At 34.6% G+C, this 12552-nt stretch overlaps 1 protein-coding gene across 1 annotated transcript in view; it reads right to left on the bottom strand.

The window, feature by feature from the left end:
• LOC140166569 (lanosterol 14-alpha demethylase-like) overlaps positions 1 to 6822 on the bottom strand; it is a 36716-nt gene extending 29894 nt beyond the window's left edge. Inside the window, exon 1 of the mRNA XM_072190065.1 lies at positions 6574 to 6822. Coding sequence (XP_072046166.1) covers positions 6574 to 6804 — 231 coding nt within the window. The 5' untranslated portion in view covers positions 6805 to 6822. The remainder of the gene's footprint in view (positions 1 to 6573) is intronic.
• Between the last annotated feature and the right edge of the window lie 5730 nt (positions 6823 to 12552).

Here is a 12552-nt window from a genome sequence, read left to right as displayed (position 1 = left end):
TTGTATTGTTGTAATTGCAAATCTGGACATCACTATATTAAATTGACCGGTATTTTATTGTTTTCTGGGCTATTGTATCAGATGAGGTGTCAAAATGCGCAGAAATAAATTCGGCTTCAAACGCATTTTACAGATTTGTAATACAATAGCCCGTTTTTGAATAATGGTCATTATTTAAGGGGGGATAGTTACTTTTTTTTGAGATGTTTATTATAGATATACATATGAGAAATTTTTGGTGGATTTGCTGTTCATTGCAAAATTGCCGCCATTTTAAATTATCGCAGTTTTTTAAATTGCAACTTCCTTGCGGCGATATAGAGGCTTCCAATCCATAAAAGCATGCAGGGCTTTTATAGCAAGCGATGCATCACTTTTTACAACTACAAGCGATATTGCATCCCCATTACCCATCATGCCCACCATCGCTTTTCGCCAGCCCATAGGGCTGGTACCTAATTCTGAGATGGGGTTTGTGTACACTAAAGATTAGTCAAGATTATAGCCTTCTTCTATTGGTATGAATTATTTTTTTTACTTCTCGTGGTGGAAATGTTTTTGATGTCTGCTAATTCGATTGGCAAGGAAAAGAAAGTATGTTTTGCCGTTTCAACGAACGAAAACGATTGAGTATTGCCAAAGTTATGTTTGAATTAATTATGACTTAAAAAGTTATCATAGGTTAGGCCACAGACCCTAGGGTCTGTGGTTAGGCCTACACATATAAACATAAACTTGTTCAGCAATCAGCATATCAAAACAATGACATGGTCAAAGCGGGGGAATGATCACGAGGTCATATCAGTGGACTACTGAGCATAGCATGATGTTTGGTTGCCTGTGAGTGCATAATTGATATGTTGATAACAGATCTAATAATGTTGTAGAATCAAAATCTTCATTATATGGACCACATTGAAGTCAAAGTAATTATCTATCCTATCCTGTATCGTTTTATGGATAAAATTGACTCAAAATGTTATTGATGATATTATTGCTATCTTTAACATCAGTTTTGTCTTTTCAACGGGAAAAATCCGATTGAAAATAAAGTTTTTAGGGGCTAGCTATAATATTGAACAATATATCCCATATTTTGACATGCACTTATAGAAAATAAATAAATTATTGTCTTACTTTATAAATTATAAATACTGTAAAATGACACATAACTAAAGTGAGGCCAATTTCTATCTTTTTTATTTGATTCATAAAATTACATTCAACAAAATGATTGAAGACTGAGAAAACACACAATGTAGACTATTACAGAATGGAGTAGGTAAGATGCCATGTCCATAGCTTTGCAGGAGTTTCGCACAAACAATCAACACATTCAAAAAATACAGTTTAAAAGTGAAGATTGTAGTGAATGATCAGTCCTTTATCATGTGCTTGCCACTATCTACTTTATAGTAAACTATACATTGCGAAATAATATAAAATTATTTTAAAATAAAATGTGCATGTAAGTTGAGTTAACATAGCGAATTAACTAACAACTGCAGTGTATTTCTTGATTTTAATAATAAGCATGGGTAAAAAGCAGTAAAGACAAAAATACAGAACAATTTGGAGTAATAAAGGAGTTGACAGGAGTTATAGGAGTTAATGTTTTTTGCTGTTTCAGTGTGCATGTTCTCACCATTGATGGTTTGGTGAACTGTCATGTAACATGCATGGATGTAAACGTGATCCTAAAAAATGCCTTTCACGGTGACCCAAACTATTTACAAGACCTCTTCTGCATTGAGGCTGGCCTTCCCTTTTAAAGGGAATTTTTATTCTAGAGTGATGTACATCACAATTGTTATTATTATAAAGCGATAAAGTATAAATTCAGCTAATGAATAAGCACTCACAACGATATCTATTGTTATGCAAGGCTCTCAGTCATTTAATGAGACAATACAAACGATCGAATTTGATGTTGAAATGAGCAACCTTTTCAATGTAAATTATTTTTCTCGGCCAAATGAAAAGCAATATTTTCATTTCTTCAGTAAATGTCAGAAGAAAACTATAATGCTCGGTGCTGTATATTTTTTTCAAACCCTGGTGTTAAACTTCGGTGTGAAATTTAGGCTTCTAGTGTAAGATTTTTGATTTTCACTGGCTTTTTTGGGGGTCAACGTTTTTGCTTTTCAAAGTAACATAATTCGCTAACGAAAGATATTTCCCAACTTTCTAAAGCACATCATATAAAGCTATATGTCATAGTTTTATCAGAATTTCGGTTTTGATTGCACCATTTTCAACTTCGACTACCAATTTTGTCAAAATCAACTCGCAAATGTACCCATGGATGGATGACTTTGCAAGCCACAATAGAAATATCGATTATTTCTGCTGGTTATATGTGATGCGATCAAGCAAAATCAGTCGGAACTCGGAAATATTAAATTGTCAGTTTCTTATAGGATAGTAAATAGCATTTGCAAAGCTGCATTTTGCAGAAAACTCCACTGAAATTGAACAACCAGTTCCAAAGATATGAGCAATTGAAGACTTCCAAAACAAAAGGAAACAATTAACATTGAATTCTTTCATTTCGGATGTAATTTTATCCAGTTTTTTTAAAACTTCAAAGACATTCACTTTGTTTGGCAATTATGATTATGAATTTCCAAATCATACACATACGCACAAGCATCTCCAGTACATTTTACTAGTAATGTTTAAACGCCCAAAACGCATTGCGCATTATACGCATACTATTCAAAATGCGATACGTGTGCGAACACAGTACGCGTATATGACAAACAAGTGTGCTTACGCACAAACATGCGTAGTACATAATTAGCCTCTCGTCATAAAAGGTCAGCAGACCTTGCTCGTCCTTCAACATGTTTGAGGGGAGTATGCCGATTTAATTTGGTTACGTAAGGTATCCTTTCAAAGCAAACACTATGGACCACAAGAGCCTCGTCCAATGGCACAGTCCAATAACCTCAATTACATAATCATAGTGCAAAATTTGACCTCAAGTTGCAGAGTATGAGTTTTTGTACCCAAATCTTCAAAGGTCATTCAATGAATGTACACATGTATTGGGGTATAAGAACTTCCCCTGATAGATGAGAATGTTGTGGATCTTAATGAAATGAACTGGGAATTGTTTCATTGTAAAAGTTCTAATGTTGTCCTCGAGAGAGACAGTTATATATGCTTCGCTATGCATCTGTGTGTTAAAACAGGCTACCATTGCAAAATATTATGAAGCGAGAAAAACGTGCGTCTGGTTGTACATAACACGCGGGCAAGACAGGCAAAACAATAATATAACATTAATGTTTCACATTCCTTCCCCCTCCATATCAATGTTTAAGCAAACACTTGACTAAACGTCATTTAATTTGAAGGTTACTACTTGTTTATAAAGAATGCAAATGAAGTGCTCAAACCTAAACATTTTCCTAACACCCCATCCCTACCCCACCCCCTTCCCCCACAATCAATGTTGGGTTCTATTAAGCTCCCGTGACCAAACAAATTAGGATTCAAAATTGCAGAGTCCGAACACGGAGGCTATTCATAAGACCCAAATCAACATTGTTACGGGGGAGGAGGGGGTCGAATATGGTGCGTGGTCCTCAAGTGTCCCAAGACTAGTTTCCGTACTTTGCGTTTTGTTTACAATTTCCTTTCCGATGGTAATGACATTTTAGAAATAAATAAAAAAATTGACAGTGATTCGTCGTCATCATTAACATTATCACCATCATCATCATCATCATTATCATCACCATCATCACCATAATCATCATCATCACTACCATTGTCAAAGGAATACATTTCTTAAATCACGTTTTTAAACTTCGAGCCTAGTTTGCCACCAAAAAATATCAACTACCAGATAAGGCTCAAATAAAAATAAAGTGAACTATTTACAGTCCATTTAAAAACAAATTTGTTTTAGATAATGATTTGGAAATTCAAAATCATATTTCCAACACAAAGTGAATTTCTTTGAAGTTTAAAAAAAAGTGGATTTAATTACATCCGAAATGAAAGAATTCGGTGTTAATTGCCTTTATCACAAAATCAATATTTCCGAGTTTCGACTGATTTTGCTTGATCGCATTATATATTAGAAATGAAGTACTGGTTGAACATTTTGGCAGTCGCAAGTGAAAAAAGGTGAAATCAAAACGGAAATTCTGACCAAACTATATAGTTCCACACGATGTGCCTTAAGAGGTGGGAAATATCTTTCTTCAGCAAACAATATTAGTTTGAAGCGCTAAAAATGAATTCCGAAAAAGCTCGAGGGCGAACTTAAAGGCCTGTAAAAATCAAAAATATCACACAAAAAGACACAATTTCATGGCTAATTTTAACACCAGGACTTTTTTAAATGTATATCTAAGCACTATGTTTTTAACTACTGTCTGTTCAATTAGCTTAGATTCTTGAATTTTTAAGATATTTGAAAAAATAAATAATTGTGGCCAAAGTCATCAAAGAAAAGTGTTAGCACAGCCTTAGACCTAACGTGGTTTATACTTTTCAAATTCCAAAGTTCAATTTAAAACCCCATTTCTTTTCAATTTTGCCTCATTTTAGGCAGTTACTTGGGTCCACCATAAGGGTTCGCGACCTTTTTACAAATCGAGTGGGACGGTCCATTCTCTACTTAGGGCATAGACCCTATCCAATTTGGCAAAACAATCTGTCCACCAATCTGTCCTGCCATTCCAATTGTTATATCGTTCCGGTTATTGGATAGGTTCTATAGGTGATGATGGTCCACCGGTTTTTGTTACACGAAACTATAATTATGGCGCGATTACGTTTTATGCATAACATTATTCTGAGCATTATTTTTTCCTAAACAATAACATTAAAATTATGGATTTCGTTCTTATTTTAACTGGTTTACAATGTCATGATGTAACTTGAGTTTTGTTTAATACCATCATTCCTTCCCAAGAATATCAGCTTTCGCTTGACATTTTCAGATACAGTGACTTTACAAGAATTGTTTTCTGTAACCTGATTGTTTTAAATAATATTAAATTCTTTTGTTTCCAAATGTCCTTCTCATACAAAAAAACCCGGAATAACAAATTGAAAATAAATGTGTAATTTTATAGTAGGCCTATAGGCCTATACCTTCTCAGACCAATTCGTAAAATAAATAAATAAATAAATAAATAAATAAATAAATAAATAAATAAATAAATAAATAAATAAATAAATAAATAAATAAATAAATAAATACACAAGGAATGTATTTATATATATAAGCTGGGCATATTTTAGAACAGCTTAGTTCATAAAATAACATAATGTTTCAACAGTAGGGTTTCAACACAAATTAGGCATACTGGCTAATATATAGCTATTTTGATGGACAATACTTCCTGATACGGATGGTCGAATAAATACTATCTCAGCGCATTATGACATTCGTCCCCATTGCTCTAAATGGATTGATTCAAAAAAGTTTATGGTACCCGACGTTCTACGGCTTTTTATAAAAATATCGCGGGAAAAGACCAAAATTGAAAAGAAATGAGGTTCTAAACTGAACTTTAGAATTTGAAAAGTATAAATCATGTTAGGTCTAAGGCTGTGCTAACACTTTTCTTTGATGACTTTGACCACAATTTTCTATTTTTTCAAATATCTTAAAAATTCAAGAATCTAAGCTAATTGAACAGACAGTAGACTCGCTTGCCAGTCCTATATACGCCGTACCTATGTACATGTATTTTAAGGACTGGCTTACGCCATTTTGGATGTCAATGGGAAATACACACTTAACGATTTGCGCCGGCTAGAAACTTGAAAAAAAATCTTTAAAATTTCATCAATGTATATAAAAGTGGTACCAACCTTATTGTGATTGCTAATTTAAGACTCGGTTGAAACAACATTAAAGATCGAATGCATTTTAGTGCCCAAAAAGGCAAAATTATCGTCAAAGTTCTGCCGAAATCGGCACCCTTGCGAAGGGTTCAGAATTCGAATCGGGAACGAAAATATCCGACATCATTTTCTCAAAATATTGAAGAAATTTGCTCACTAGACATCGAAAAAGTACGCAATCCAATTCCCGTTCAAACGCGTGGGAAACTGAAAGTGCATAATCCCCACTAGTTTTTAACTGACATTTCTGAACGAAAAAATATCATTGTATTTGACGGAGAAAATTAATTTCATAGCAAAAGGTGTATCTCTGAATTGTGCTGATTTTAACATGTATCGATCGACTTTTAGCGCGACTATGCATAACAAAAGAACTGGTGACCATCGTCCTGAGTGTAAAGCGCTCCACAGACTCCGAGTATTGTACGTACAATATTGTATGTACAATATGTACGTTATTTAATCTATTGCCATTCCATTTCCAGTAATGTTTAAGTTCTAACGAATGTTTGATGACGAAAAATCGATAATATGTTACATGTAATATCTAGTAGAAATATATTATCGATTTTACGTCATCAAACATTCGTTAGAACTTAAACATTACTGGAAATAGAATGGCAATAGATTAAACAACGTAGATATGTTGCATACAATATTGTACGTACAATAAAAAGTCTGAATACTCCTTAAGCTCACCTTTTGCTTGCTTGCAATGCCTTTCAGCTTTCGGAATATTAGCAGTGATGCAGCCAAAATGAGCAGCACTACGCTTGTACGACTCAGCTCCTCCCAAGCAGTCGGAGATTCCAAAGATATGCTCCCAGCCCCCATGGCTAAGATGGTCAATATTAAAGCGAAAAAATTTACTGAAAAGGCGTAGCAATCCGTTCTATATGTACCAAGTGCAGAGCAACACACACGTTGCATGAAATGTGTTTTACGCAATGAGAATGAAATCATTGAACTGGCAACATTAGAACCAAGAGTTATTATAATTCAGGCATGATTCAGGACAATAGCAGGGATGACACTAAATTCACGGCTTTTGTATTGAGGCAAGATATCGATCGGTTATTCTTACCCAGCCCATCCCACTAAAAATTACTGTTTCGTCTTTATGGGAATCTAATCTCCAATATCTGGAAGATACTTTTGGGGACCTACGTGGAAAACCTATTAATTGCAAAAATCCAGACTGTGTATACACGAAAAATGGTAGACCCACATGTATATACCCGGTATAATATAGGAGTATAGCACGTGCAGCCCAGCGAGTTCAAATCGATAATGTATTGTGCCCATTAATTGTCGGATTTCTGTATGTAAAACAAGCAGTTATTAACAATTGAGCGCTATTAATACACATTAATGTTTTTAAGCAAATAACATTTCAAAATATGGTACGTTTTCTGCCTTTGCTTGTCACGTGGTAGGCCTATGTTGAAGTTGCGATTATATGTTTAAATAAGTTTCAAAGTGAATACCAACAAGACAAGTGGCCGAGCGGTCTAAGGCGCTAGGCTTTTAAAGTATCCAAGATAGTGGTACGCCGTGAGTTCTAACCCCGCCTCTGCCAAACTTATTTTTACTTTTTTTAAATTTCATATTGGGGAAATGTGGCTGGGAGAATTTATGGCGTGGAGTGGTGTGGGTTCAATGCATCGGTACCACATGAACGTTGTAGTGCGGGCGATGTGCCAGTAGTCAAAATTGTATTCATCTATTCAGGAAACTTTCCTGATCTATTGCTATGGTAGTTAATCCGATTAACTACGTCACTTCGCCAGCGTATAAACGTATTCTGTTAGGGAGTAGCCTACATTAAACAATTACAATTTCAAACTTTGTGATCGGCAATATACCGCGCCGGTAGGCCTACATTAAAAAGTATGCATGGGTGACACCCAGGGACGATTATAGTATTTGTTTCCGTTTGCCATAATTTAACACGGAATAAAAGCAAAACTCAATGAATAATAACATTTGCTGAAAAATCAACTGATTTTAGGGAGTGTTCAGAAATATTTGGTGGGGGACAATATATTTTTTCGTGTTACAAATTTTTTAACCCCCTCCCCCTCTTCGTGAACCCAAAACATTGTTGACCCCCGGTCTTAAGGGACCTAAAACTGTTATGACCCCCACCCTCATACATGTATTAGGTACAAAACTATTTTGCTCCGCCCCATGTACCATTGTACATCAAAAGATAGAGGAAACATATTATTAAATGATACTAAAACTTGTATTCATGTCAGTGTTGTGAGTCGGTAAATTACCGGTTAATTTACATGGTATCGGTAAATTACCGGTAATTTACCGCCATCTTAATTTACCGTAGTAAAATAGGCCTAGGGTATTTTTTTTAATTAAAACTTCAAATAATAGCCGATACAAACGGAAACTACTTTGTCCCTTAATCAAACGTCTATTATCAATATGTGCTCGTGAAAATACGTGAAATTGCATAATTCAACATTGTAACATTCACTGCTCGCTTTAAGCTGCTTTACATAGTGGATTTTATTGGGTTTACTCGATTATTAACATATAATTAGAATGTGTTTTAAATGCAGATGGACCGTATTTGCGACCCTTCTATCTGTAGTAATTCAATAATATTTGACAGGAATTCTCTCACGCAGTCGGGGTGTTGTGCAGTTAAGCCGTTTTAGGTTTGGAATCCAGGTATGTACTTTATAAATGCTATAAAGGCCGCTATAAAATCACGTATACAACTTCAAAGATTACACGTAATATATAGACAGAATTACATTTATTTTATAAGGACATGATATACACTGTGCAAAGTCTATTATTCAACCCATTTAACCCAACATAGAATATTACGAGACGGGTCAGACCATCATTTTAATAACAATATACTATTAACATATGAATTGGACACATGCAAATTACTGAGTGTCACATCCTGATTTAATAATCCTTCACAATAGCTATAAAGATGACCAATTTACTGTTTACTAAAATTGGAAATATTTTATAACTCACTGAATGAGGTATTATCCCCTAAATATGATCAAGGATAATATAGAAATATGATAGTATCCTTGAGTAAATTGTGGTTTATTTGCTTCAGTGCATTATACGTCAGGTTTTATCTCTTCAGTTAGCATGTAAGGGGCGCACCATTTGAGACAAAAAAAAACCTTCGCCCACAATCAATCAGACGAAAGATTGAAGAGGTGGGTGTAATTTAGTCCTAACCCTCACCTATTTTCAACCGACTTGTTACTGGTTTCAAAACAGTTGCGTTTACAACATATTTGTAAAGCTGGCGTTTAGTACATTCTCAACAAAAATCATCTGATCATTGCGTTTATCAACACTATACGCGTATGTGTTATATAAATCAGGAATATCAATGATTATTTAATTTAGATTTGTTATTTTCTTATAAGAGAATATCCAATTTATTTAGCGTTTTCAGGGTCTAGAAATAAGGTACAACTTAACAGCAATATTAGTACATGATCTATTGTGCAACATAGTGCTAACCCTCAAGTGACTGGTTTCAAAATAATTAATAATTACACAAATAATTCCAGCAACTCACATTATCTGTTGCAAAACCCATGTACTTTATGCTTTTGTACTTAATGCATCTGATTTCACAACTATGTGGTCAAAAACGGTTTCTCTGAAAACCAGTAACATGTGTTTTTGGAGGGTTAGGACTATATTACACCTACCCCTTCGATTTTTTTTGCCTCACCGGTGAGTAAAAAAATCCCCGTCTGTAGAAAGGTATTTACATTAAAATTGAAAAAAAAAATATTTCGCTAGCAATTTTAATTTTTGGTGATTTTGATGAAAATGATCTCAAATTATTTGTCTTGTTGCAAGAAAAAGAATAGTTTTAAATGTTTAAGGTGGTTTTTTTTTATCCAGGTAACACAACAATTGTCGAAGTTAAGGTTTGCAACTATTTTAAAATGTTGTGATTTGGTAGTTCACAGCATCTTGCGAATGGTAGTGAGCTTTGGCAAAATTTGCATTGATCATTTCATAGAGATTGTGTAGAAGAATTCAAATATCACATAATAGGCATATACTTTTGTAGGCCCTATGGTTCTTGAGTTATGTTGTCAAAAGGGCTGAGCAACACTTTTGTAAAACGTACATAATTCATTAACAACAATAAATCATTTTCAAAGTATATGATTTGTAGAATGAACTTTTTCTGGGAAAGACAAATAATTTGAGACCATTTTCAACAAAATCGGAGCATTTTTTATTTTTGTCCCCTGGTGAGCCAAAATTAAACCTATGACGTCACAAATTTACATTTTTGCGCATAACTTCAAAGGTTAAAGTGTACTTTGTGAGTCCTTATGACTAGTGGAACACATTGGTTATGTTTTTAACGAAGTCCGAGCAATTTTGAACTTGTCCCTTGTGTTAAAGTTCAACAACCTTTTCCCACCAAATACACTCAGTCTGTTGAAATGCCTACTAGAATATATAATGACTACAATCCAGGAAAAAAAGGTTGGCACACTTTGCCTGTCTTTTGGTATAATCTCTGCCCCCGCTCCCCCAATTCAATGTTGGACCAAGCCATGTGGTCAACAGGCCCGTGAGACCCTCCAACATTGAAAGATGGGGAGTGGGGAAGGGTGAGATATAGGGGGTAGTCTGTACTTCACATAATACTGCATGTATGTTTCACTCGCCTCCTCAATTTTGATAGGGTACGCATTTCAATTGTTTCGTGCAAGTGTGCCAACTATTTTTTTCCTGGATTGTCCGGGTCAATTGCAAAAATATGCATCTAATTTCCTATTTTGGCTTATAAAATAAAAAACATAAAAGGTATGGCCATCAAGTTTTCAGGGAGTAATCCTCATACTCGTATCAATATATAAAATGCATATTAATTAAAAATATCGTGAAATAAGTGATTAGTCAAAAGAATATTATATGATTGTCGATTATTTTCGTAGTTTAAAATTATGATAAATCTCCCAAAAATATGCATCTAATTTCATATTTTGGCTTATAAAATATAAACCATAAAATATATGACCATTTTCAAGGATTAATCCTCATATTCATGTCAATATTAAAAATTAATATTAATCAAAATATTATCGATGATCAATAAATCCTTTATCAATATTCAATGTTTAAAAATGTATAGGCCTAAGCCAACCGACAAAACTGGATATCTGAAGTAATTTGAAAATATGATTTTCTCTATACAGTGCCCTAAAATAAAGGTACATGTAGAAATACAGAAAAAAAAGAAGGATGGACATTGGCAAAAATTAATAGAATGACAAAAATAATACGATGAAGGGTATTGTAAAATAATAATAAAAAAGAAAAGAAAAAGAAATTAAAATATATTCAGGGGCTCGAACCCGTGATTCACTACACCTGTGCCAAATGCTTTAACCGCTCGCCCACAGATATGTGTAAATTCATCAGGCTTAAAATATAACATAATGCTATTCAAGATACATGTAAATGTAAATATACGCTCTACAGACGATATACAGTAAAAATATCACATTTTTAAGGCATGTGTTTCTTTAACTGTATACCAGTGGGGTGGCAACCCCCTGACAAAATATGAAAGAAAAAGTGCCCTTCTGACAAAAAATGAAAGAGGAAATCTGGTGGGCAAAGGAAAAGGAAAGGGGCAAGGAGCCCCTTTTCCATCAAAATTCACCCCAAATCATGGGCGAAAATAGTGCAAAATACAACATTTTGCGCGCTACATGCGCATATCGTTCCAATAAAGCCTCTCTGAAAACAAAACCGGTATGTATTGTATGATGCAACTGCAATTTTTTTCGTCTGTGCCCCCGAAATTTTATTTTGTCCCTCCTGACCAAGAAAGCTGCCTACGCCCCTGTAGTGGGTCCTCTCTAGATGGACTATAAGGGCTAGGCGAAGTTATGTATTGCATAGTGAGGAGTGCGGGTATACATGCACGATCAGAGACTGACTTATATATGTTATACACCCTTGAAGTAACAGTTACAAAATACTGACGTCATTGTCCCGAGGAAACTAAATGGAGTACGGCACGCAACATGTGGATGCTACACAGTGCTAAACCAAACAGGAAACTCTTGATCAAAAGTGGCCAGGAGATACTCTTATACATGGCCTCGATTTGTTTTGAAACAGAGCAAATCTCCACCTCTCTTGCCCATACTAATGTATGGCTCCTTGTTCTGGTCTCGTCGTTGTGCTACAACACTCAAATCCAGTACAGGACTATAATATTCCGAAGTGTTTTTGTTCTGAAGGGCGTTGTTTCCAAAGGTTTTTTTGCTCCAAAGGTACTTTAATTCGAAGGGTCATTTAAAATTTGATTTCCGAGAGTAATTTTCTGACAATAAACAGTGTGCCTTTCCTCTGAAAGGTTTCCCTCAAAGAGTCATTATATTATTTCAAAAGGTAAATATTTATCGGAACATCGTCCTTTCAGAGCAAATTTCCCCATGTATTTTTTCGCAAAATCACTCATTTGCCTTTCGGAAAAAAAAGACCCTCATTTATTCTTTCGTACCAATGACCCTCAACATATTTTTGGATTAATGCCCCTTCTTTTAAAAAAAAAACCCTTTCAACAACAATAAAATAAACAATCTTTCGAAAAAAAAACTCTTTTCGGAGTTAATTAACGGCCCAACGCCG

Source organism: Amphiura filiformis, chromosome 12 (genome assembly GCF_039555335.1).
Source record: "Amphiura filiformis chromosome 12, Afil_fr2py, whole genome shotgun sequence".
NCBI lineage: Eukaryota > Metazoa > Echinodermata > Ophiuroidea > Amphilepidida > Amphiuridae > Amphiura > Amphiura filiformis.
Note: the sequence above shows the minus strand (reverse complement) of the source record. Positions and strands in the feature narration are given on the sequence as shown.